Here is a 27,779-nt window from a genome sequence, read left to right on the forward strand (position 1 = left end):
AGAAATTGCAACCAAAAACAAAACTTTCCAAGATAATAACTTAATATCAACGGAATGTAAGGGTTCAAACGGAACCCCCTGAAGAACTGAAAGAACTAAGTTGAGACTCCAAGGAGGAGTCAAAGGTTTGTAAACAGGCTTGATTCTAACCAGAGCCTGAACAAAGGCTTGAACATCTGGCACAGCTGCCAGCTTTTTGTGAAGTAACACAGACAAGGCAGAAATCTGTCCCATCAAGGAACTTGCAGATAATCCGTTTTCCAATCCTTCTCGAAGGAAGGATAGAATCTTAGGAATCTTAACCTTGTCCCAAGGGAATCCTTTAGATTCACACCAACAGATATATTTTTTCCAAATTTTGTGGTAAATTTTTCTAGTTACAGGCTTTCTGGCCTGAACAAGAGTATCAATAACAGAATCTGAGAACCCTCGCTTTGAGAAGATCAAGCGTTCAATCTCCAAGCAGTCAGCTGGAGTGGGACCAGATTCGGATGTTCGAACGGACCTTGAACAAGAAGGTCTCGTCTCAAAGGTAGCTTCCATGGTGGAGCCGATGACATATTCACCAGATCTGCATACCAAATCCTGCGTGGCCACGCAGGAGCTATCAAGATCACCGACGCCCTCTCCTGATTGATCCTGGCTACCAGCCTGGGGATGAGAGGGAACGGCGGGAATACATAAGCTAGTTTGAAGGTCCAAGGTGCTACTAGTGCATCTACTAGAGTCGCCTTGGGATCCCTGGATCTGGACCCGTAGCAAGGAACCTTGAAGTTCTGACGAGAGGCCATCAGATCCATGTCTGGAATGCCCCACAGTTGAGTGATTTGGGCAAAGATTTCCGGATGGAGTTCCCACTCCCCCGGATGCAATGTCTGACGACTCAGAAAATCCGCTTCCCAATTTTCCACTCCTGGGATGTGGATTGCAGACAGGTGGCAGGAGCGAGTCTCCGCCCATTGAATGATTTTGGTCACTTCTTCCATCGCCAGGGAACTCCTTGTTCCCCCCTGATGGTTGATGTACGCAACAGTCGTCATGTTGTCTGATTGAAACCGTATGAACTTGGCCCTCGCTAGCTGAGGCCAAGCCTTGAGAGCATTGAATATCGCTCTCCGTTCCAGAATATTTATCGGTAGAAGAGATTCTTCCCGAGACCAAAGACCCTGAGCTTTCAGGGATCCCCAGACCGCGCCCCAGCCCATCAGACTGGCGTCGGTCGTGACAATGACCCACTCTGGTCTGCGGGAGGTCACCCCTTGTGACAGGTTGTCCATGGACAGCCACCAACGGAGTGAGTCTCTGGTCCTCTGATTTACTTGTATCTTCGGAGACAAGTCTGTATAGTCCCCATTCCACTGACTGAGCATACACAGTTGTAATGGTCTCAGATGAATGCGCGCAAAAGGAACTATGTCCATTGCCGCTACCATCAAACCTATCACTTCCATGCACTGCGCTATGGAAGGAAGAGGAACGGAATGAAGTATCCGACAAGAGTTTAGAAGTTTTGTTTTTCTGGTCTCTGTCAGAAAAATCCTCATTTCTAAGGAGTCTATTATTGTTCCCAAGAAGGGAACTCTTGTCGACGGAGATAGAGAACTCTTTTCCACGTTCACTTTCCATTCGTGAGATCTGAGAAAGGCCAGGACTATGTCCGTGTGAGCCTTTGCTTGAGGAAGGGACGACGCTTGAATCAGAATGTCGTCCAAGTAAGGTACTACAGCAATGCCCCTTGGTCTTAGCACCGCCAGAAGGGACCCTAGTACCTTTGTGAAAATCCTTGGAGCAGTGGCTAATCCGAAAGGAAGCGCCACGAACTGGTAATGCTTGTCCAGGAATGCGAACCTTAGGAACCGATGATGTTCCTTGTGGACAGGAATATGTAGATACGCATCCTTTAAATCCACCGTGGTCAAGAATTGACCTTCCTGGATGGAAGGATTGTTCGAATGGTTTCCATTTTGGACGATGGAACCTTGAGAAACTTGTTTAGGATCTTGAGATCTAAGATTGGTCTGAACGTTCCCTCTTTTTTGGGAACTACGAACAGATTGGAGTAGAACCCCATCCCTCGTTCTTTTAATGGAACAGGATGAATCACTTCCAGAAGATAACCTTGGGAGACTATTTCTAGCGCCCAAGGATCCAGAACATCTCTTGCCCAAGCCTGAGTGAAGAGAGAGAGAGAGTCTGCCCCCCACCAAATCCGGTCCCGGATCGGGGGCCCGCATCTCATGCTGTCTTGGGAGCAGTGGCAGGGTTCTTGGCCTGCTTTCCTTTGTTCCAGCCTTGCATTGGTCTCCAGGCTGGATTGGCTTGAGAAGTATTACCCTCCTGCTTAGAGGACGTAGCACTTGGGGCTGGTCCGTTTCTGCGAAAGGGACGAAAATTAGGTTTATTTTTGGCCTTGAAAGACCTATCCTGAGGAAGGGCGTGGCCCTTGCCCCCAGTGATATCAGAGATAATCTCTTTCAAGTCAGGGCCAAACAGTGTTTTCCCCTTGAAAGGAATGTCGAGCAATTTGTTCTTGGAAGACGCATCCGCTGACCAAGATTTTAACCAAAGTGCTCTGCGCGCCACAATAGCAAACCCAGAATTTTTCGCCGCTAACCTAGCCAATTGCAAGGTGGCGTCTAGGGTGAAAGAATTAGCCAATTTAAGAGCACGAATTCTGTCCATAATCTCCTCATAAGAAGAAGAATTACTAATAATCGCCTTTTCTAGCTCATCGAACCAGAAACACGCGGCTGTAGTGACAGGGACAATGCATGCAATTGGTTGTAGAAGGTAACCTTGCTGAACAAACATCTTTTTTAGCAAACCTTCTAATTTTTTATCCATAGGATCTTGGAAAGCACAACTATCTTCTATGGGTATAGTGGTGCGCTTGTTTAGAGTAGAAACCGCCCCCTCGACCTTGGGGACTGTCTGCCATAAGTCCTTTCTGGGGTCGACTATAGGAAACAATTTTTTAAATATGGGGGGAGGTACGAAAGGTATACCGGGCCTGTCCCATTCTTTATTAACAATGTACGCCACCCGCTTGGGTATAGGAAAAGCTTCGGGGGGCCCCGGGGCCTCTAGGAACTTGTCCATTTTACATAGTGTTTCTGGAATGACCAGATAATCACAATCATCCAAATTGGATAACACCTCCTTAAGCAGAGCGCGGAGATGTTCCAACTTAAATTTAAAAGTAATCACATCAGGTTCAGCTTGTTGAGAAATTTTTCCTGAATCTGAAATTTCTCCCTCAGACAAAACCTCCCTGGCCCCCTCAGACTGGTGTAGGGGCCCTTCAGAAACAATATCATCAGCGTCCTCATGCTCTTCAGTATTTTCTAAAACAGAGCAGTCGCGCTTTCGCTGATAAGTGGGCATATTGGCTAAAATGTTTTTGATAGAATTATCCATTACAGCCGTTAATTGTTGCATAGTAAGGAGTATTGGCGCGCTAGATGTACTAGGGGCCTCCTGTATGGGCAAGACTGGTGTAGACGAAGGAGGGGATGATGCAGTACCATGCTTACTCCCCTCACTTGAGGAATCATCTTGGGCATCATTTTTACTAAATTTTTTTATGACATAAATCACATCTATTTAAATGAGAAGGAACCTTGGCTTCCCCACAGTCAGAACACAATCTATCTGGTAGTTCAGACATGTTAAACAGGCATAAACTTGATAACAAAGCACAAAAAACGTTTTAAAATAAAACAGTTACTGTCACTTTAAATTTTAAACTGAACACACTTTATTACTGCAATTGCGAAAAAGTATGAAGGAATTGTTCAAAATTCACCAAAATTTCACCACAGTGTCTTAAAGCCTTAAAAGTATTGCACACCAAATTTGGAAGCTTTAACCCTTAAAATAACGGAACCGGAGCCGTTTTTATATTTAACCCCTTTACAGTCCCTGGAATCTGCTTTGCTGAGACCCAACCAAGCCCAAAGGGGAATACGATACCAAATGATGCCTTCAGAAAGACTTTTCTATGTATCAGAGCTCCACACACATGCAGCTGCATGTCATGCTGTTCTCAAAAACAAGTGCGCCATACCGGCGCGAAAATGAGGCTCTGACTATGATTAGGGAAAGCCCCTATAGAATAAGGTGTCTAAAACAGTGCCTGCCGATATTATTTTACAAAAAATACCCAGATTAAATGATTCCTCAAGGCTAAATATGTGTAAATATGATCGATTTAGCCCAGAAAATGTCTACAGTCTTAATAAGCCCTTGTGAAGCCCTTATTTACTGTCTGAATAAAAATGGCTTACCGGATCCCATAGGGAAAATGACAGCTTCCAGCATTACATCGTCTTGTTAGAATGTGTCATACCTCAAGCAGCAAAAGACTGCTCACTGTTCCCCCAACTGAAGTTAATTCCTCTCAACAGTCCTGTGTGGAACAGCCATGGATTTTAGTAACGGTTGCTAAAATCATTTTCCTCATACAAACAGAAATCTTCATCTCTTTTCTGTTTCAGAGTAAATAGTACATACCAGCACTATTTTAAAATAACAAACTCTTGATTGAATAATAAAAACTACAGTTAAACACTAAAAAACTCTAAGCCATCTCCGTGGAGATGTTGCCTGTACAACGGCAAAGAGAATGACTGGGGTAGGCGGAGCCTAGGAGGGATCATGTGACCAGCTTTGCTGGGCTCTTTGCCATTTCCTGTTGGGGAAGAGAATATCCCACAAGTAAGGATGACGCCGTGGACCGGACACACCTATGTTGGAGAAATAAGACTTACTTACCCCAGGACACTCATCTACATATAGCAGATAGCCAAACCAGTACTGAAACGAGAATCAGCAGAGGTAATGGTATATATAAGAGTATATCGTCGATCTGAAAAGGGAGGTAAGAGATGAATCTCTACGACCGATAACAGAGAACCTATGAAATAGACCCCGTAGAAGGAGATCACTGCATTCAAATAGGCAATACTCTCCTCACATCCCTCTGACATTCACTGCACGCTGAGAGGAAAACCGGGCTCCAACTTGCTGCGGAGCGCATATCAACGTAGAATCTAGCACAAACTTACTTCACCACCTCCATCGGAGGCAAAGTTTGTAAAACTGAATTGTGGGTGTGGTGAGGGGTGTATTTATAGGCATTTTGAGGTTTGGGAAACTTTGCCCCTCCTGGTAGGAATGTATATCCCATACGTCACCAGCTCATGGACTCTTGCTAATTACATGAAAGAAATAAAGGTCTTTTAACCTTTTTACTGGAGGCTGGAAAATGATTTATTTAGATAAAATAAAACTAACAGTTTAACATCTCTTTCACTTTACCCTTCCTGCTTAGAGCCAGCAAAGAGAATGACTGGGGGGTGGAGTTAAGGGGGGAGCTATATAGACAGCTCTGCTGTGGTGCTCTCTTTGCTACTTCCTGTCAGAAAGGACAATATCCCACAAGTTAGGATATTGGACTATTGGATCCGTGGACTCGGTACATCTTGCAAAAGAAACATCAATGCTTTATATGACATCTATTTAACTCTTATGTGACATTCTAACAGTCTCTAGATATATCTTAAATACTATAGACAAACCATCTACTTATTTCAGGGGCTTAAAGTGAAGGTAAACTTTGATGAATGAAAGCCCGGTTTTTAAAATACTATTAAAAACAGGGGCACTTTCATTCATCATAGTTTAGAAAGCAGCCGTTTTGTCTAAAAACGTACCTTTCTTCTCTTCACAGCCGGAGCAGCTTCCCCCGCCCGGAGATCCCCTCTTAACACGTCAGCAAAGACTAATCCGGCTTCCTCCAATCATGGCTTTCCCCAAGGGAATTATTGCCACTATCACGCTCCCCCGGCTTGCATCCCAGAACTCACCAAACTATTGGTCTACTCGCACAGGGGCCCAACCACTCCTGTCCAACCCCCAAATAGCTCTCTCTCTTTTGACTTACATAACCAACACCCAAAACATCCACAAAGGTAAGACCCCCTGCTTCCTCTAGCACTACTGCAAGGTGAGAACTCCTGCTGCCTCTAGCACTACTGCAAGGTGAGACCCCCTGCTGCCTCTAGCACTACTGCAAGGTGAGACCCCTTGCTGCCTCTAGCACTACTGAGAGGTGAGACCCCCTGCTGCCTCTAGCACTACTGCAAGGTGAGACTCTCTTCTGTCTCTAGCACTACTGCAAGATAAGACTCTCTTCTGCCTCTAGCACTACTGCAAGGTGAGACTCTCTTCTGTCTCTAGCACTACTGCAAGGTAAGACTCTCTTCTGCCTCTAGCACTACTGCAAGGTGAGACTCTCTTCTGCCTCTAGCACTACTGCAAGGTGAGACTCTCTTCTGTCTCTAGCACTACTGCAAGGTGAGACCCTCTTCTGCCTCTAGCACTACTGCAAGGTGAAGACCCTCTTCTGCCTCTAGCACTACTGCAAGGTGAGACTCTCTTCTGCCTCTAGCACTACTGCATGGTGAGACTCGCTTCTGTCTCTAGCAATACTGCATGGCGAAACTCGCTTCTGTCTCTAGCACTACTGCATGGTGAGACTCACTTCTGTCTCTAGCACTACTGCAAGGTGAGACTCTCTTCTGTCTCTAGCACTACTGCATGGTGAAGACCCTCTTCTGCCTCTAGCACTACTGCAAGGTGAGACTCTCTTCTGCCTCTAGCACTACTGCATGGTGAGACTCGCTTCTGTCTCTAGCACTACTGCATGGTGAGACTCGCTTCTGCCTCTAGCACTACTGCAAGGTGAGACTCTCTTCTGCCTCTAGCACTACTGCAAGGTGAGACTCTCTTCTGCCTCTAGCACTACTGCATGGTGAGACTCACTTCTACCTCTAGCACTGCTGCATGGTGAGACCCTCTTCTGCCTCTAGCACTGCTGCATGGTGAGACTCTCTACTGTCTCTAGCACTACTGCATGGTGAGACCCTCTTGTCTCTAGCACTACTGCATGGTGAGACCCTCTGCTGCCTCTAGCACTACTGCATGGTGAGACCCTCTTCTGCCTCTAGCACTACTGCATGGTGAGACTCGCTTCTGTCTCTAGCACTACTGCATGGTGAGACTCGCTTCTGTCTCTAGCACTACTGCAAGGTGAGACTCTCTTCTGCCTCTAGCACTACTGCAAGGTGAGACTCTCTCTTCTGCCTCTAGCACTACTGCATGGTGAGACCCTCTTCTGCCTCTAGCACTCCTGCAAGGTGAGATCATCTTCTGCCTCTAGCACTACTGCAAGGGGAGACCCTCTTCTGCCTCTAGCACTACTGCAAGGTGAGACTCTCTTCTGCCTCTAGCACTACTGCAAGGTGAGACTCTTCTGCCTCTAGCACTACTGCATGGTGAGACTCGCTTCTGTCTCTAGCACTACTGCATGGTGAGACTCGCTTCTGTCTCTAGCACTACTGCATGGTGAGACTCGCTTCTGCCTCTAGCACTACTGCAAGGTAAGACTCTCTTCTGTCTCTAGCACTACTGCAAGGTGAGACTCTCTTCTGCCTCTAGCACTAGTGCATGGTGAGACCCTCTTCTGCCTCTAGCACTACTGCAAGGTGAGACTCTCTTCTGTCTCTAGCACTACTGCATGGTGAGACCCTCTTCTGCCTCTAGCACTACTGCATGGTGAGACCCTCTTCTGCCTCTAGCACTACTGCAAGGGGAGACCCTCTTCTGCCTCTAGCATTACTGCATGGTGAAGACCCTCTTCTACCTCTAGCACTACTGCATGGTGAGACCCTCTTCTGCCTCTAGCACTACTGCATGGTGAGACCCTCTTCAGCCTCTAGCACTAGTGCATGGTGAGACCCTCTTCTGCCTTTAGCACTACTGCATGGTGAGACCCTCTTCTGCCTCTAGCACTACTGCAAGGGGAGACCCTTTTCTGCCTCTAGCATTACTGCATGGTGAAGACCCTCTTCTGCCTCTAGCACTACTGCATGGTGAGACACTCTTCTGTCTCTAGCACTACTGCATGGTAAGACTCTCTTCTGTCTCTAGCACTAGTGCATGGTGACACCCTCATCTGCCTCTAGCACTACTGCATGGTGAGACCCTCTTCTGCCTTTAGCACTACTGCATGGTGAGACCCTCTTCTGTCTCTAGCACTACTGCATTGTGAGACTCTCTTCTGTCTCTAGCACTACTGCATGGTGAGACTCTCTTCTGTCTCTAGCACTACTGCATGGTGAGACCCTCTTCTGCCTCTAGCACTACTGCAAGGTGAGACCCCACTGCTGCCTCTAGCACTACTGTAAGGTGAGACCCTCTTCTGCCTCTAGCACTACTGCAAGGTGAGACCCCACTGCTGCCTCTAGCACTACTGCAAGGTGAGACTCTCTTCTGCCTCTAGCACTACTGCAAGGTGAGACTCTCTTCTGCCTCTAGCACTACTGCAAGGTGAGACTCTCTTCTGCCTCTAGCACTACTGCAAGGGAGAGACCCTCTTCTGCGTCTAGCACTACTGCAAGATGAGACCCTCTTCTGCCTCTAGCACTACTGCAAGGGGAGATTCTCTTCTGCGTCTAGCACTACTGCAAGGTGAGACTCTCTTCTGCCTCTAGCACTACTGCAAGGGAGAGACCCTCTTCTGCGTCTAGCACTACTGCAAGGGAGAGACCCTCTTCTGCCTCTAGCACTACTGCAAGGTGAGACCCTCTTCTGTCTCTAGCACTACTGCAAGGTGAGACCCTCTTCTGTCTCTAGCACTACTGCAAGGTGAGACCCTCTTCTGTCTCTAGCACTACTTCAAGGTGAGACTCTTCTGCGTCTAGCACTACTGCAAGGTGAGACCCTCTTCTGCCTCTAGCACTACTGCATGGTGAGACTCTCTTCTGCCTCTAGCACTACTGCATGGTGAGACCCTCTACTGCCTCTAGCACTACTGCATGGTGAGACTCTCTTCTGCCTCTAGCACTACTGCAAGGTGAGACTCTCTTCTGCCTCTAGCACTGCTGCAAGGTAAGACTCTCTTCTGCCTCTAGCACTACTGCATGGTGAGACTCTCTTCTGCCTCTAGCACTACTGCATGGTGAGACTCTCTTCTGTCTCTAGCACTACTGCAAGGTGAGACCCTCTTCTGCCTCTAGCACTACTGCAAGGTGAGACCCCACTGCTGCCTCTAGCACTACTGCAAGGTGAGACTCTCTTCTGCCTCTAGCACTACTGCAAGGTGAGACTCTCTTCTGCCTCTAGCACTACTGCAAGGTGAGACCCTCTTCTGCCTCTAGCACTACTGCATGGTGAGACCCTCTTCAGCCTCTAGCACTAGTGCATGGTGAGACCCTCTTCTGCCTTTAGCACTACTGCATGGTGAGACCCTCTTCTGCCACTAGCACTACTGCAAGGGGAGACCCTCTTCTGCCTCTAGCATTACTGCATGGTGAAGACCCTCTTCTGCCTCTAGCACTACTGCATGGTGAGACACTCTTCTGTCTCTAGCACTACTGCATGGTAAGACTCTCTTCTGTCTCTAGCACTAGTGCATGGTGACACCCTCATCTGCCTCTAGCACTACTGCATGGTGAGACCCTCTTCTGCCTTTAGCACTACTGCATGGTGAAACCCTCTTCTGTCTCTAGCACTACTGCATTGTGAGACTCTCTTCTGTCTCTAGCACTACTGCATGGTGAGACTCTCTTCTGTCTCTAGCACTACTGCATGGTGAGACTCTCTTCTGTCTCTAGCACTACTGCATGGTGAGACCCTCTTCTGCCTCTAGCACTACTGCAAGGTGAGACCCCACTGCTGCCTCTAGCACTACTGTAAGGTGAGACCCTCTTCTGCCTCTAGCACTACTGCAAGGTGAGACCCCACTGCTGCCTCTAGCACTACTGCAAGGTGAGACTCTCTTCTGCCTCTAGCACTACTGCAAGGTGAGACTCTCTTCTGCCTCTAGCACTACTGCAAGGTGAGACTCTCTTCTGCCTCTAGCACTACTGCAAGGGAGAGACCCCCTTCTGCGTCTAGCACTACTGCATGGTGAGACCCTCTTCTGCCTCTAGCACTACTGCAAGGTGAGACCCCACTGCTGCCTCTAGCACTACTGTAAGGTGAGACCCTCTTCTGCCTCTAGCACTACTGCAAGGTGAGACCCCACTGCTGCCTCTAGCACTACTGCAAGGTGAGACTCTCTTCTGCCTCTAGCACTACTGCAAGGTGAGACTCTCTTCTGCCTCTAGCACTACTGCAAGGTGAGACTCTCTTCTGCCTCTAGCACTACTGCAAGGGAGAGACCCTCTTCTGCGTCTAGCACTACTGCAAGATGAGACCCTCTTCTGCCTCTAGCACTACTGCAAGGGGAGATTCTCTTCTGCGTCTAGCACTACTGCAAGGTGAGACTCTCTTCTGCCTCTAGCACTACTGCAAGGGAGAGACCCTCTTCTGCGTCTAGCACTACTGCAAGGGAGAGACCCTCTTCTGCCTCTAGCACTACTGGAAGGTGAGACCCTCTTCTGTCTCTAGCACTACTGCAAGGTGAGACCCTCTTCTGTCTCTAGCACTACTGCAAGGTGAGACCCTCTTCTGTCTCTAGCACTACTTCAAGGTGAGACTCTTCTGCGTCTAGCACTACTGCAAGGTGAGACCCTCTTCTGCCTCTAGCACTACTGCATGGTGAGACTCTCTTCTGCCTCTAGCACTACTGCATGGTGAGACCCTCTACTGCCTCTAGCACTACTGCATGGTGAGACTCTCTTCTGCCTCTAGCACTACTGCAAGGTGAGACTCTCTTCTGCCTCTAGCACTGCTGCAAGGTAAGACTCTCTTCTGCCTCTAGCACTGCTGCAAGGTAAGACTCTCCTCTGTCTCTAGCACTACTGCAAGGTGAGACTCACTTCTGCCTCTAGCACTACTGCATGGTGAGACTCTCTTCTGCCTCTAGCACTACTGCATGGTGAGACTCTCTTCTGTCTCTAGCACTGCTGCAAGGTAAGACTCTCTTCTGCCTCTAGCACTGCTGCAAGGTAAGACTCTCTTCTGCCTCTAGCACTACTGCATGGTGAGACTCTCTTCTGCCTCTAGCACTACTGCATGGTGAGACTCTCTTCTGTCTCTAGCACTACTGCAAGGTGAGACCCTCTTCTGCCTCTAGCACTACTGCAAGGTGAGACCCCACTGCTGCCTCTAGCACTACTGCAAGGTGAGACTCTCTTCTGCCTCTAGCACTACTGCAAGGTGAGACTCTCTTCTGCCTCTAGCACTACTGCAAGGTGAGACCCTCTTCTGCCTCTAGCACTACTGCATGGTGAGACCCTCTTCAGCCTCTAGCACTAGTGCATGGTGAGACCCTCTTCTGCCTTTAGCACTACTGCATGGTGAGACCCTCTTCTGCCACTAGCACTACTGCAAGGGGAGACCCTCTTCTGCCTCTAGCATTACTGCATGGTGAAGACCCTCTTCTGCCTCTAGCACTACTGCATGGTGAGACACTCTTCTGTCTCTAGCACTACTGCATGGTAAGACTCTCTTCTGTCTCTAGCACTAGTGCATGGTGACACCCTCATCTGCCTCTAGCACTACTGCATGGTGAGACCCTCTTCTGCCTTTAGCACTACTGCATGGTGAAACCCTCTTCTGTCTCTAGCACTACTGCATTGTGAGACTCTCTTCTGTCTCTAGCACTACTGCATGGTGAGACTCTCTTCTGTCTCTAGCACTACTGCATGGTGAGACTCTCTTCTGTCTCTAGCACTACTGCATGGTGAGACCCTCTTCTGCCTCTAGCACTACTGCAAGGTGAGACCCCACTGCTGCCTCTAGCACTACTGTAAGGTGAGACCCTCTTCTGCCTCTAGCACTACTGCAAGGTGAGACCCCACTGCTGCCTCTAGCACTACTGCAAGGTGAGACTCTCTTCTGCCTCTAGCACTACTGCAAGGTGAGACTCTCTTCTGCCTCTAGCACTACTACAAGGTGAGACTCTCTTCTGCCTCTAGCACTACTGCAAGGGAGAGACCCCCTTCTGCGTCTAGCACTACTGCAAGATGAGACCCTCTTCTGCCTCTAGCAGTACTGCAAGGGGAGATTCTCTTCTGCGTCTAGCACTACTGCAAGGTGAGACTCTCTTCTGCCTCTAGCACTACTGCAAGGGAGAGACCCTCTTCTGCGTCTAGCACTACTGCAAGGGAGAGACCCTCTTCTGCCTCTAGCACTACTGCAAGGTGAGACCCTCTTCTGTCTCTAGCACTACTGCAAGGTGAGACCCTCTTCTGTCTCTAGCACTACTGCAAGGTGAGACCCTCTTCTGTCTCTAGCACTACTGCAAGGTGAGACTCTCTTCTGCCTCTAGCACTACTGCATGGTGAGACTCTCTTCTGCCTCTAGCACTACTGCATGGTGAGACCCTCTACTGCCTCTAGCACTACTGCATGGTGAGACTCTCTTCTGCCTCTAGCACTACTGCAAGGTGAGACTCTTCTGCCTCTAGCACTGCTGCAAGGTAAGACTCTCTTCTGCCTCTAGCACTACTGCATGGTGAGACTCTCTTCTGCCTCTAGCACTACTGCATGGTGAGACTCTCTTCTGTCTCTAGCACTACTGCAAGGTGAGACCCTCTTCTGCCTCTAGCACTACTGCAAGGTGAGACCCTCTTCTGCCTCTAGCACTACTGCATGGTGAGACTCTCTTCTGCCTCTATCTCTACTGCAAGGTGAGACTCTCTTCTGCCTCTATCTCTACTGCAAGGTGAGACTCACTTCTGCCTCTAGCACTACTGCATGGTGAGACCCTCTGCTGCCTCTAGCACTACTGCATGGTGAGACCCTCTTCTGCCTTTAGTACTACTGCAAGGTGAGACTCTCTTTTGCCTCTAGCACTACTGCATGTGCATGGTGAGACCCTCTGCTGCCTCTAGAACTACTGAAAGGTGAGACCCTCTTCTGCCTCTAGCACTACTGCATGTGCATGGTGAGACCCTCTGCTGCCTCTAGCACTACTGCATGGTGAGACCCTCTTCTGCCTCTAGCACTACTGTATGGTGAGACCCTCTTTTGCCTCTAGCACTACTGCAAGGTGAGACCCTCTTCTGCCTCTAGCACTACTGCAAGGTGAGACCCTCTTCTGCCTCTAGCACTACTGCATGGTGAGACCCTCTTCTGCCTCTAGCACTACTGCATGATGAGACTCTCTTCTGCCTCTAGCACTACTGCAAGGTGAGACTCTCTTCTGCTTCTAGCACTACTGCATGGTGAGACTCTCTTCTGCCTCTAGCACTACTGCAAGGTAAGACTCTCTTCTGCCTCTAGCACTACTGCATGGTGAGACCCTCTTCTGCCTTTAGCACTACTGCAGGGTGAGACCCTCTTTTGCCTCTAGCACTACTGCATGTGCATGGTGAGACCCTCTGCTGCCTCTAGAACTACTGAAAGGTGAGACCCTCTTCTGCCTCTAGCACTACTGCATGTGCATGGGGAGACCCTCTGCTGCCTCTAGCACTACTGCATGGTGAGACCCTCTTCTGCCTCTAGCACTACTGTATGGTGAGACCCTCTTTTGCCTCTAGCACTACTGCAAGGTGAGACCCTCTTCTGCCTCTAGCACTACTGCAAGGTGAGACCCTCTTCTGCCTTTAGCACTACTGCATGGTGAGACCCTCTTCTGCCTCTAGCACTACTGCATGGTGAGACTCTCTTCTGCCTCTAGCACTACTGCAAGGTGAGACTCTCTTCTGCTTCTAGCACTACTGCATGGTGAGACTCTCTTCTGCCTCTAGCACTACTGCAAGGTAAGACTCTCTTCTGCCTCTAGCACTACTGCATGGTGAGACCCTCTTCTGCCTTTAGCACTACTGCAGGGTGAGACCCTCTTCTGCCTCTAGCACTACTGCAAGGTGAGACTCTCTTCTGCCTCTAGCACTACTGCAAGGTGAGACCCTCTTCTGCCTCTAGCACTACTGCAAGGTGAGACCCTCTTCTGTCTCTAGCACTACTGCAAGGTGAGACTCTCTTCTGCCTCTAGCACTACTGCAAGGTGAGACCCTCTTCTGCCTCTAGCACTACTGCAAGGTGAGACTCTCTTCTGCCTCTAGCACTACTGCAAGGTGAGACTCACTTCTGCCTCTAGCACTACTGCAAGGTGAGACCCTCTTCTGCCTCTAGCACTACTGCATGGTGAGACTCTCTTCTGCCTCTAGCACTACTGCAAGGTGAGACCCTCTTCTGCCTCTAGCACTACTGCAAGGTGAGATCATCTTCTGCCTCTAGCACTACTGCATGGTGAGACTCTCTTCTGCCTCTAGCACTACTGCAAGGTGAGACTCTCTGCTGCCTCTAGCACTACTGCAAGGGAGAGACTCTCTTCTGCATCTAGCACTACTGCAAGGTGAGACCCTCTTCTGCCTCTAGCACTACTGCATGGTGAGACCCTCTTCTGCCTCTAGCACTACTGCAAGGTGAGACCCTCTTCAGCTTCTAGCACTACTGCATGGTGAGACCCTCTTCTGCCTCTAGCACTACTGTAAGGTGAGACCCTCTTCTGCCTCTAGCACTACTGCAAGGTGAGACTCTCTGCTGCCTCTAGCTCTACTGCAAGGTGAGACTCTCTTCTGCCTCTAGCACTACTGCAAGGTGAGACTCACTTCTGCCTCTAGCACTACTGCAAGGTGAGACTCTCTTCTGCCTCTAGCACTACTGTAAGGTGAGACCCTCTTCTGCCTCTAGCACTACTGCATGGTGAGACTCTCTTCTGCCTCTAGCACTACTGCAAGGTGAGACTCACTTCTGCCTCTAGCACTACTGCAAGGTGAGACTCTCTTCTGCCTCTAGCACTACTGCAAGGTGAGACTCACTTCTGCCTCTAGCACTACTGCATGGTGAGACCCTCTTCTGCCTCTAGCACTACTGCAAGGTGAGACTCTCTTCTGAATCTAGCACTACTGCAAGGTGAGACTCTCTTCTGCCTCTAGCACTACTGCATGGTGAGACCCTCTTCTGCCTCTAGCACTACTGCATGGTGAGACCCTCTGCTTCTAGCACTACTGCAAGGTGAGACCCTCTTCTGCGTCTAGCACTACTGCAAGGTGAGACCCCTTTCTGTCTCTAGCACTACTGCATGGTGAGACTCTCTTCTGCGTATAGCACTACTGCAAGGTGAGACTCTCTTCTGCCTCTAGCACTACTGCATGGTGAGACCCTCTGCTTCTAGCACTACTGCAAGGTAAGACCCTCTTCTGCGTCTAGCACTACTGCAAGGTGAGACCCCTTTCTGTCTCTAGCACTACTGCATGGTGAGACTCACTTCTGCGTATAGCACTACTGCAAGGTGAGACTCTCTTCTGCGTCTAGCACTACTGCAAGCTGAGACCCTCTTCTGCCTCTAGCACTACTGCATAGTGAGACCCTCTTCTGCCTCTAGCACTACTGCAAGGTGAGACTCACTTCTGCCTCTAGCACTACTGTAAGGTGAGACCCTCTTCTGCCTCTAGCACTACTGTAAGGTGAGACCCTCTTCTGCCTCTAGCACTACTGCAAGGTGAGACTCACTTCTGCCTCTAGCACTACTGTAAGGTGAGACCCTCTTCTGCCTCTAGCACTACTGTAAGGTGAGACCCTCTTCTGCCTCTAGCACTACTGCAAGGTGAGACCCTCTTCTGCCTCTAGCACTACTGCAAGGTGAGACTCTCTTCTGCTTCTAGCACTACTGCAAGGTGAGACCCTCTTCTGCCTCTAGCACTACTGTAAGGTGAGACCCTCTTCTGCCTCTAGCACTACTGTAAGGTGAGACCCTCTTCTGCCTCTAGCACTACTGCAAGGTGAGACTCACTTCTGCCTCTAGCACTACTGTAAGGTGAGACCCTCTTCTGCCTCTAGCACTACTGTAAGGTGAGACCCTCTTCTGCCTCTAGCACTACTGCAAGGTGAGACCGTCTTCTGCCTCTAGCACTACTGCAAGGTGAGACTCTCTTCTGCTTCTAGCACTACTGCAAGGTGAGACCCTCTTCTGCCTCTAGCACTACTGCAAGGTGAGATCATCTTCTGCCTCTAGCACTACTGCATGGTGAGACTCTCTTCTGCCTCTAGCACTACTGCAAGGTGAGACTCTCTGCTGCCTCTAGCACTACTGCAAGGGAGAGACTCTCTTCTGCATCTAGCACTACTGCAAGGTGAGACCCTCTTCTGCCTCTAGCACTACTGCATGGTGAGACCCTCTTCTGCCTCTAGCACTACTGCAAGGTGAGACCCTCTTCAGCTTCTAGCACTACTGCATGGTGAGACCCTCTTCTGCCTCTAGCACTACTGCAAGGTGAGACTCTCTGCTGCCTCTAGCACTACTGCATGGTGAGACCCTCTTCAGCTTCTAGCACTACTGCATGGTGAGACCCTCTTCTGCCTCTAGCACTACTGCAAGGTGAGACCCTCTTCAGCTTCTAGCACTACTGCATGGTGAGACCCTCTTCTGCCTCTAGCACTACTGCAAGGTGAGACTCTCTTCTGCCTCTAGCACTACTGCATGGTGAGACTCGCTTCTGTCTCTAGCACTACTGCATGGTGAGACTCTCTTCTGCCTCTAGCACTACTGCAAGGTGAGACTCTCTTCTGAATCTAGCACTACTGCAAGGTGAGACTCTCTTCTGCCTCTAGCACTACTGCATGGTGAGACCCTCTTCTGCCTCTAGCACTACTGCATGGTGAGACCCTCTTCTGCCTCTAGCACTACTGCATGGTGAGACCCTCTGCTTCTAGCACTACTGCAAGGTGAGACCCTCTTCTGCGTCTAGCACTACTGCAAGGTGAGACCCCTTTCTGTCTCTAGCACTACTGCATGGTGAGACTCTCTTCTGCGTATAGCACTACTGCAAGGTGAGACTCTCTTCTGCGTCTAGCACTACTGCAAGGTGAGACCCTCTTCTGCCTCTAGCACTACTGCCAGGTGATACTCACTTCTGCGTATAGCACTACTGCAAGGTGAGACCCTCTTCTGCGTATAGCACTACTGCAAGGTGAGACCCTCTTCTGAATCTAGCACTACTGCAAGGTGAGACTCACTTCTGCCTCTAGCACTACTGCAAGGTGAGACTCTCTTCTGCCTCTAGCACTACTGCATGGTGAGACCCTCTGCTTCTAGCACTACTGCAAGGTGAGACCCTCTTCTGCGTCTAGCACTACTGCAAGGTGAGACCCCTTTCTGTCTCTAGCACTACTGCATGGTGAGACTCTCTTCTGCGTATAGCACTACTGCAAGGTGAGACTCTCTTCTGCGTCTAGCACTACTGCAAGGTGAGACCCTCTTCTGCCTCTAGCACTACTGCATAGTGAGACCCTCTTCTGCCTCTAGCACTACTGCAAGGTGAGACTCACTTCTGCCTCTAGCACTACTGTAAGGTGAGACCCTCTTCTGCCTCTAGCACTACTGCAAGGTAAGACCCTCTTCTGCCTCTAGCACTACTGTAAGGTGAGACCCTCTTCTGCCTCTAGCACTACTGCAAGGTGAGACTCACTTCTGCCTCTAGCACTACTGTAAGGTGAGACCCTCTTCTGCCTCTAGCACTACTGTAAGGTGAGACCCTCTTCTGCCTCTAGCACTACTGCAAGGTGAGACCCTCTTCTGCCTCTAGCACTACTGCAAGGTGAGACTCTCTTCTGCTTCTAGCACTACTGCAAGGTGAGACTCTCTTCTGCCTCTAGCACTACTGATGGTGAGACTCTCCTCTGTCTCTAGCACTACTGCAAGGTGAGACTCTCTTCTGTGTCTAGCACTACTGCAAGGTGAGACCCTCTTCTGCCTCTAGCACTACTGCATGGTGAGACCCTCTTCTGCCTCTAGCACTACTGCATGGTGAGACCCTCTTCTGCCTCTAGCACTACTGCATGGTGAGACCCTCTTCTGCCTTTAGCACTACTGCAAGGGGAGACCCTCTGCTGCCTCTAGAACTACTGTAAGTTGAGACCCTCTTCTGCCTCTAGCACTACTGCAAGGTGAGACCCTCTTCTGCCTCTAGCACTACTGCATGGTGAGACCCTCTTCTGCCTCTAGCACTACTGCAAGGTGAGACCCTCTTTTGCCTCTAGCACTCCTGCAAGGTGAGACCCTCTTCTGCCTCTAGCACTACTGCAAGGTGAGACCCTCTACTGCCTCTAGCACTCCTGCGAGGTGAGACTCTCTTCTGCCTCTAGCACTACTGCATGGTGAGACCCTCTACTGCCTCTAGCACTACTGCAAGGGAGAGACCCTCTTCTGCGTCTAGCACTACTGCAAGGGGAGATTCTCTTCTGCGTCTAGCACTACTGCAAGGTGAGACTCTCTTCTGCCTCTAGCACTACTGCAAGGGGGAGACCCTCTTCTGCGTCTAGCACTACTGCAAGGGAGAGACCCTCTTCTGCCTCTAGCACTACTGCAAGGTGAGACCCTCTTCTGCGTCTAGCACTACTGCAAGGTGAGACCCCTTTCTGTCTCTAGCACTACTGCATGGTGAGACCCTCTTCTGCTTCTAGCACTACTGCATGGTGAGACCCTCTTCTGCCTCTAGCACTACTGCATGGTGAGACCCTCTTCTGCCTCTAGCACTACTGCCAGGTGATACTCACTTCTGCCTCTAGCACTACTGCAAGGTGAGACTCTCTTCTGCCTCTAGCACTACTGCAAGGTGAGACTCTCTTCTGCCTCTAGTACTGCTGCATGGTGAGACTCTCTTCTGCCTCTAGCACTACTGCATGGTGAGACCCTCTTCTGCCTCTAGCACTACTGCATGGTGAGACCCTCTTCTGCCTCTAGCACTACTGCCAGGTGATACTCACTTCTGCCTCTAGCACTACTGCAAGGTGAGACTCTCTTCTGCCTCTAGCACTACTGCAAGGTGAGACTCTCTTCTGCCTCTAGTACTGCTGCATGGTGAGACTCACTTCTGCCTCTAGCACTACTGCAAGGTGAGACTCTCTTCTGCCTCTAGTACTGCTGCATGGTGAGACTCACTTCTGCCTCTAGCACTACTGCAAGGTGAGACCCTCTTCTGCCTCTAGCACTACTGCATGGTGAGACCCTCTTCTGCCTCTAGTACTGCTGCATGGTGAGACCCTCTTCTGCTTCTAGTACTGCTGCATGGTGAGACTCTCTTCTGCCTCTAGTACTGCTGCATGGTGAGACTCTCTTCTGCCTCTAGTACTGCTGCATGGTGAGACCCTCTTCTGCCTCTAGCACTACTGCATGGTGAGACCCTCTTCTGCTTCTAGCACTACTGCATGGTGAGACCCTCTTCTGCTTCTAGCACTACTGCAAGGTGAGACCCTCTTCTGCCTCTAGCACTACTGCAAGGTGAGACTCTCTTCTGCCTCTAGCACTACTGCAAGGTGAGACTCTCTTCTGCCTCTAGCACTACTGCAAGGTGAGACTCACTTCTGCCTCTAGCACTACTGCAAGGTGAGACCCTCTTCTGCCTCTAGCACTACTGCAAGGTGAGACGCTCTTCTGCCTCTAGCACTACTGCAAGGTGAGACGCTCTTCTGCCTCTAGCACTACTGCAAGGTGAGACGCTCTTCTGCCTCTAGCACTACTGCAAGGTGAGACCCTCTTCTGCCTCTAGCACTACTGCAAGGTGAGACTCACTTCTGCCTCTAGCACTACTGCAAGGTGAGACCCTCTTCTGCCTCTAGCACTACTGCAAGGTGAGACGCTCTTCTGCCTCTAGCACTACTGCAAGGTGAGACGCTCTTCTGCCTCTAGCACTACTGCAAGGTGAGACGCTCTTCTGCCTCTAGCACTACTGCAAGGTGAGACCCCACTGCTGCCTCTAGCACTACTGCATGGTGAGATCATCTTCTGCCTCTAGCACTACTGCATGGTGAGACTCACTTCTGCCTCTAGCACTACTGCAAGGTGAGACCCTCTTCTGCCTCTAGCACTACTGCAAGGTGAGACTCTCTGCTACCTCTAGCACTACTGCAAGGTGAGACCCTCTTCTGTCTCTAGCACTACTGCAAGGTGATACCCTCTTCTGTCTCTAGCACTACTGCATGGTGAGACTCTCTTCTGCCTCTAGCACTACTGCATGGTGAGACTCACTTCTGCCTCTAGCACTACTGCAAGGTGAGAACCTCTTCTGTCTCTAGCACTACTGCATGGTGAGATCATCTTCTGCCTCTAGCACTACTGCAAGGTGAGACTCTCTTCTGCCTCTAGCATTACTGCATGGTGAGACGCTCTTCTGCCTCTAGCACTACTGCAAGGTGAGACCCCCTGCTGCCATTAGCACTACTGCAAGGTGAGACCCTCTTCTGCCTCTAGCACTACTGCATGGTGAGACCCTCTTCTGCCTCTAGCACTACTGCAAGGTGAGACCCTCTTCTGCCTCTAGCACTACTGCAAGGTGAGACTCTCTTCTGTCTCTAGCACTACTGCAAGGTAAGACTCTCTTCTGCCTCTAGCACTACTGCATGGTGAGACCCTCTTCAGCCTCTAGCACTACTGCAAGGTGAGACTCTCTTCTGCCTCTAGCACTACTGCATGGTGAGATCATCTTCTGCCTCTAGCACTACTGCATGGTGAGACCCTCTTCAGCCTCTAGCACTACTGCAAGGTGAGACCCTCTTCTGCCATTAGCACTACTGCAAGGTGAGACCCTCTTCTGCCTCTAGCACTACTGCAAGGTGAGACCCTCTTCTGCCTCTAGCACTACTGCAAGGTGAGACCCTCTTCTGCCTCTAGCACTACTGCAAGGTGAGACTCTCTTCTGTCTCTAGCACTACTGCAAGGTAAGACTCTCTTCTGCCTCTAGCACTACTGCATGGTGAGACCCTCTTCAGCCTCTAGCACTACTGCAAGGTGAGACTCTCTTCTGCCTCTAGCACTACTGCATGGTGAGATCATCTTCTGCCTCTAGCACTACTGCATGGTGAGACCCCCTGCTGCCATTAGCACTACTGCAAGGTGAGACCCTCTTCAGCCTCTAGCACTACTGCAAGGTGAGACCCCCTGCTGCCATTAGCACTACTGCAAGGTGAGACCCTCTTCTGCCTCTAGCACTACTGCAAGGTGAGACCCTCTTCTGCCTCTAGCACTACTGCAAGGTGAGACGCTCTTCTGCCTCTAGCACTACTGCAAGGTGAGACCCCCTGCTGCCATTAGCACTACTGCAAGGTGAGACCCTCTTCTGCCTCTAGCACTACTGCATGGTGAGACCCTCTTCTGCCTCTAGCACTACTGCAAGGTGAGTCCCTCTTCTGCCTCTAGCACTACTGCAAGGTGAGACTCTCTTCTGTCTCTAGCACTACTGCAAGGTAAGACTCTCTTCTGTCTCTAGCACTACTGCAAGGTGAGACTCTCTTCTGCCTTTAGCACTACTGCAAGGGGAGACCCTCTGCTGCCTCTAGAACTACTGTAAGTTGAGACCCTCTTCTGCCTCTAGCACTACTGCAAGGTGAGACCCTCTTCTGCCTCTAGTACTACTGCATAGTGAGACCCTCTTCTGCCTCTAGCACTACTGCAAGGTGAGACTCACTTCTGCCTCTAGCACTACTGTAAGGTGAGACCCTCTTCTGCCTCTAGCACTACTGTAAGGTGAGACCCTCTTCTGCCTCTAGCACTACTGCAAGGTGAGACTCACTTCTGCCTCTAGCACTACTGCAAGGTGAGACTCTCTTCTGCTTCTAGCACTACTGCAAGGTGAGACCCTCTTCTGCCTCTAGCACTACTGCAAGGTGAGACCCTCTTCTGCCTCTAGCACTACTGCAAGGTGAGACTCTCTTCTGCTTCTAGCACTACTGCAAGGTGAGACTCTCTTCTGCCTCTAGCACTACTGATGGTGAGACTCTCCTCTGTCTCTAGCACTACTGCAAGGTGAGACTCTCTTCTGTGTCTAGCACTACTGCATGGTGAGACCCTCTTCTGCCTCTAGCACTACTGCATGGTGAGACCCTCTTCTGCCTTTAGCACTACTGCAAGGGGAGACCCTCTGCTGCCTCTAGAACTACTGTAAGTTGAGACCCTCTTCTGCCTCTAGCACTACTGCAAGGTGAGACCCTCTTCTGCCTCTAGCACTACTGCATGGTGAGACCCTCTTCTGCCTCTAGCACTACTGCAAGGTGAGACCCTCTTCTGCCTCTAGCACTACTGCATGGTGAGACCCTCTTCTGCCTCTAGCACTCCTGCAAGGTGAGACCCTCTTCTGCCTCTAGCACTACTGCAAGGTGAGACCCTCTACTGCCTCTAGCACTCCTGCAAGGTGAGACTCTCTTCTGCCTCTAGCACTACTGCATGGTGAGACCCTCTACTGCCTCTAGCACTACTGCAAGGGAGAGACCCTCTTCTGCGTCTAGCACTACTGCAAGATGAGACCCTCTTCTGCCTCTAGCACTACTGCAAGGGGAGATTCTCTTCTGCCTCTAGCACTACTGCAAGGGGGAGACCCTCTTCTGCGTCTAGCACTACTGCAAGGGAGAGACCCTCTTCTGCCTCTAGCACTACTGCAAGGTGAGACCCTCTTCTGCCTCTAGCACTACTGCAAGGTGAGACCCCTTTCTGTCTCTAGCACTACTGCATGGTGAGACCCTCTTCTGCTTCTAGCACTACTGCATGGTGAGACCCTCTTCTGCCTCTAGCACTACTGCATGGTGAGACCCTCTTCTGCCTCTAGCACTACTGCCAGGTGATACTCACTTCTGCCTCTAGCACTACTGCAAGGTGAGACTCTCTTCTGCCTCTAGCACTACTGCAAGGGGGAGACCCTCTTCTGCGTCTAGCACTACTGCAAGGGAGAGACCCTCTTCTGCCTCTAGCACTACTGCAAGGTGAGACCCTCTTCTGCCTCTAGCACTACTGCAAGGTGAGACCCCTTTCTGTCTCTAGCACTACTGCATGGTGAGACCCTCTTCTGCTTCTAGCACTACTGCATGGTGAGACCCTCTTCTGCCTCTAGCACTACTGCATGGTGAGACCCTCTTCTGCCTCTAGCACTACTGCCAGGTGATACTCACTTCTGCCTCTAGCACTACTGCATGGTGAGACTCTCTTCTGCCTCTAGCACTACTGCAAGGTGAGACTCTCTTCTGCCTCTAGTACTGCTGCATGGTGAGACTCACTTCTGCCTCTAGCACTACTGCAAGGTGAGACTCTCTTCTGCCTCTAGTACTGCTGCATGGTGAGACCCTCTTCTGCCTCTAGCACTACTGCATGGTGAGACCCTCTTCTGCTTCTAGCACTACTGCATGGTGAGACCCTCTTCTGCTTCTAGCACTACTGCAAGGTGAGACCCTCTTCTGCCTCTAGCACTACTGCAAGGTGAGACTCTCTTCTGCCTCTAGCACTACTGCATGGTGAGACCCTCTTCTGTCTCTAGCACTACTGCATGGTGAGACTCTCTTCTGCCTTTAGTACTACTGCATGGTGAGACCCTCTTCTGTCTCTAGCACTACTGCATGGTGAGACCCTCTTCTGTCTCTAGCACTACTGCATGGTGAGACTCACTTCTGTCTCTAGCACTACTGCATGGTGAGACCCTCTTCTGTCTCTAGCACTACTGCATGGTGAGACCCTCTTCTGTCTCTAGCACTACTGCATGGTGAGACCCTCTTCTGTCTCTAGCACTACTGCATGGTGAGACTCTCTTCTGCCTCTAGCACTACTGCAAGGTAAGAGTCTTGCCTTTGTCACTAATTGTGCACACCTCCTCCTATGCAGTAGATGAGTGTCAGCTACAGTTACTAACCTGGGTCAGATACCGCATCAGAGGTTCCATAAGAAGCCCTTCTCTATTTCCAGCAGTCACAGCTCTCAGTTCTAGCTGTGATACAACCTCATGTGATACAGTCTTCAGGACCAGCTCTACACCAGTGGAGCTCAGGGGATTATTGGAGAGGGAGATGTTCTTCAGATGCACAGCACCTGGAATAGTGTGATACTTCAGAACAGGTCTTCTTTGTCAAACATAAAACCACATCCTTCTATCATTATACAATAACATTCCCTTAAATTATATCTTTAATTGTATTACAAGGGGCATACAAAGCGAGTCCCTGACTATATGGGATGGAATAGGTTGTGACCTCCGGAGGAGAGCTGGCTGGGGGTGGGAGTGTGTGACTCTGGCATGGAGACTAGATGGGGCAGCGTATACTTAGTAAAAAAGGACAGATTGGAGGGCAAGGACCTGGCACTGTAGGCAGGTTATGAACGTGTGCCCCCGCCAAGAGAGAGGGAGAATTATGTTGACATAAGGAGAGTGGGGTTGAGTGAGCGGTGACACCACTAGAAGGGCAGTTCTGGGTGGGATATAAGTAGCCGGAGAAGGACAATGAGGATTTGTCATGTGACCTCATGATTAGGGGAGCTGAGTGGATTGTGAGAGAGAGAATGGCTGAGGATTGTGTTACACAGTGGAAAGTCTGACCTCGGAAAGCATCGGCCAGCAGGAGGCGGTACTGTTGCAGGAACTTGGCAGACAGCTGGCAGCCGTGCAGATGCAGGGAATGGAGCACAGGACAGCAGTGGAGCAAAAAGGCCAATGGCTGTGCCAAGCTGTCCCCCAGAGGGTTCATACTCAGGTCCAACTCCTCTAAACTCTAGGATGAAAGAAAAAGATGTTAAAATCAGAACTTGCAATAAACAGTGTCTGAAAAATGTCAAACTGTTGTAATTTTATAGATTTGTGTTTGCGACAACCAAAGTATCACCTTAAAGGCCTGGTTTTCAGGGGCACTGGTCGGTGGGCTCAGGCGTCTGACACCCTCATGGGTGAGTCGGTTGCAGGAGAGATTGAGATGGGTGAGGTTGGGCATGGTGCTGAGAGTGCCTAAAAGCTCTCCTGCCTCACTGTCTCCGAGTACATTCCCACACAGGTGCAGCTCACGTAAAGTAGTCTGGAGCTTCAGGGCACGGAGCAGGGGGCAGAGATCTCGCGAGCGTAGAGACAACCGGCACAAAGATAGAGATGGGCTCAATTCCTGCCTCTCCAAGGCTTTCAATACCAATCGGTTCTCCTCTAAGATTAAGAGGGCAGTTAGATCGCAATGAGAAAGGAGAAAGGATAACAGGAGAAAAACCCCAATACAACAGACCCAAGGGGAAAAAACAAAAACACAAGACTCACCCACAGCCAAGCTCTGGCAGGCCTTCTTATACCTGTCTGTGATAGGCGGTAAATCCCAGGAGTGAACCTCTGCTAGAACCTAAACACAAGAAGGAACTGTGGTTAAAACCATAAAACAAACCAAGGAATTAGTGTTCCATGTCGCTATGTAACTCAGGTAACTTCACTCTACTATATAAGACACAGAGAGGATAGGGTGTGCGAGTATCAGAGGGCACAGAGAGAGGGTTCTGATGACACTGGAGCACATGGAGAGGGTTCTGATACTAAGAACAGTTTAGTCCATATCCTAGAGACAAGTGATCTGTAAATAGCCCACCTCCTCGTTACTCTGTAGCACATGCAGGATCACATCTCGAGGGGCCAGCAAGGCTCCATCTTTCTTCAGGTTGAGTCGGGGCAGCAGACCGCAGCTCTGGTAATACCGCTGAGAAGCCTGGTCAGCAAGCCATGATATTTCTAAAGCGTCCCGGTCACTAAGGATAGAGACAGAACGTGTCATGGATGGCGGAGATAGAGGATAATTATATGTTGGGGACACTAGAGGATAAAACATAATTTATGTAAGAATTTACAAGATAAATTAATTTCTTTCATATTGGCAAGAGTCCAAGAGCTAGTGACGTATGGGATATACAATCCTACCAGGGGGGGCAAAGTTTCCCAAACCTCAAAATGCCTACAAATACACCCCTCACCACACCCACAATTCAGTTTAACGAATTGGAAATAATTGTGCTTTATACAAAAAAATCATAACCACCATAAAAAGGGTGGGCCTCATGGACTCTTGCCAATATGAAAGAAATTAATTTATCTTGTAAATTCTTACATAAATTATGTTTTCTTTCATGTAATTGGCAAGAGTCCATGCGCTAGTGACGTATGGGATATCAATACCCACGATGTGGAACTCCACGCAAGAGTCACTAGAGAGGGAGGGATAAAAATAAATAACAGCCATTTTCCCCTGAAAAAATAATCCACAACCCAAATTATAAGTTTATTCTTCAAATGACAAGAAAAACTTAAAGGGACAGTAAACCTTAAAAATAATGTTATATATAATTCTGCACATAGTGCAGAATTATATAACATTATTTAAGTGCTATAGTTATAAAAGCCTTTTTTACCTTTTAATATGTAAAAAATATGGCGCTTTTACAGACCCGCTCTCTGCTGAGCGGGTCTGTTATATTTAGTCAGCGCATCGGGCCAGCTGTATAGTCACAGCCCGGCCCGACCGCGCCATAGCACTAAGTGCAGCTCGCTCCTGTGACAGGAGCGAGCTGCACTTAGTCTTATGGCACGGTCGGGCCGGGCTGTGACTATACAGCTGGCCCGATGCGCTGACTAAATATAACAGACCCGCTCAGCAGAGAGCAGGTCTGTAAAAGCGCCATATTTTTTACATATTAAAAGGTAAAAAAGGCTTTTAGAACTATAGCACTTAAATAATGTTATATAATTCTACACTATGTGCAGAATTATATAACATTATTTTTAAGGTTTACTGTCCCTTTAAAACATCAGCAGATGAATCAACTGAAACAGCTGCCTGAAGAACTTTTCTACCAAAAACTGCTTCTGAAGAAGCAAATACATCAAAACGGTAGAATTTAGTAAATGTATGCAAAGAAGACCAAGTTGCCGCTTGAAAATTTGATCAACTGAAGCTTCATTCTTAAAAGCCCACGAAGTGGAGACTGATCTAGTAGAATGAGCTGTAATTCTCTAAAGCGGGGCCTGACCCGACTCCAATAAGCTTGAAGAATCAAAAGCTTTAATCAAGAAGCCAAGGAAATAGCAGAAGCTTTCTGACCTTTCCTAGGACCAGAAAATGTAACAAATAGACTAGAAGTCTTCCTGAAATCTTTAGTAGCTTCAAAATAATATTTCAAAGCTCTCACCACATCCAAAGAATGTAAGGATTAGGACACAAGAAAGGGACAACAATTTCTCTACTAATGTTGTTAGAATTCACAACTTCAGGAAAAAACATAATTTATGCTTACCTGATAAATTTATTTCTCTTGTAGTGTGTTCAGTCCACGGGTCATCCATTACTTATGGGATACCAATACCAAAGCTAAAGTACACGGATGATGGGAGGGACAAGGCAGGAACTTTAAACAGAAGGAACCACTGCCTGTAGAACCTGTCTCCCAAAAACAGCCTCCGAAGAAGCAAAAGTGTCAAATTTGTAAAATTTTGAAAAGGTATGAAGTGAAGACCAAGTTGCAGCCTTGCAAATCTGTTCAACAGAGGCCTCATTCTTAAAGGCCCAGGTGGAAGCCACAGCTCTAGTGGAATGAGCTGTAATTCTGTCAGGGGGCTGCTGTCCAGCAGTCTCAAAGGCTAAACGTATTATGCTACGAAGCCAAAAAGAGAGAGAGGTGGCCGAAGCCTTTTGACCTCTCCTCTGTCCAGAATAAACGACAGAAGAAGTTTGCCGAAAATCCTTAGTTGCCTGTAAGTAGAACTTCAGGGCACGGACTACGTCCAGATTATGCAAAAGACGTTCCTTCTTTGAAGAAGGGTTAGGACATAATGATGGAACAACAATCTCCTGATTGATATTCCTATTAGAAACAACCTTAGGTAAAAACCCAGGTTTAGTACGCAAAACTACCTTGTCTGAATGAAAAATCAGATAAGGAGAATCGCAATGTAAGGCAGATAACTCAGAGACTCTTCGAGCCGAGGAAATAGCCATCAAAAACAGAACTTTCCAAGATAAAAGCTTAATATCAATGGAATGAAGGGGTTCAAACAG

The 27,779-nt window shown here is 49.3% G+C and overlaps 1 protein-coding gene across 1 annotated transcript in view; it reads right to left on the reverse strand.

Annotated features, from left to right (window-relative positions):
- The window catches only part of TONSL (tonsoku like, DNA repair protein), a 388,651-nt gene that overhangs the window by 63,443 nt on the left and 297,429 nt on the right, over positions 1 to 27,779 (reverse strand). Inside the window, exons 19-23 of the mRNA XM_053715495.1 lie at positions 25,323 to 25,479; positions 25,004 to 25,082; positions 24,588 to 24,895; positions 24,305 to 24,476; positions 23,624 to 23,799 (exon numbers count right to left, since the gene is read on the reverse strand). Coding sequence (XP_053571470.1) covers positions 23,624 to 23,799; positions 24,305 to 24,476; positions 24,588 to 24,895; positions 25,004 to 25,082; positions 25,323 to 25,479 — 892 coding nt within the window. The remainder of the gene's footprint in view (positions 1 to 23,623; positions 23,800 to 24,304; positions 24,477 to 24,587; positions 24,896 to 25,003; positions 25,083 to 25,322; positions 25,480 to 27,779) is intronic.

Source organism: Bombina bombina, chromosome 5 (genome assembly GCF_027579735.1).
Source record: "Bombina bombina isolate aBomBom1 chromosome 5, aBomBom1.pri, whole genome shotgun sequence".
Classification (NCBI taxonomy): domain Eukaryota; kingdom Metazoa; phylum Chordata; class Amphibia; order Anura; family Bombinatoridae; genus Bombina; species Bombina bombina.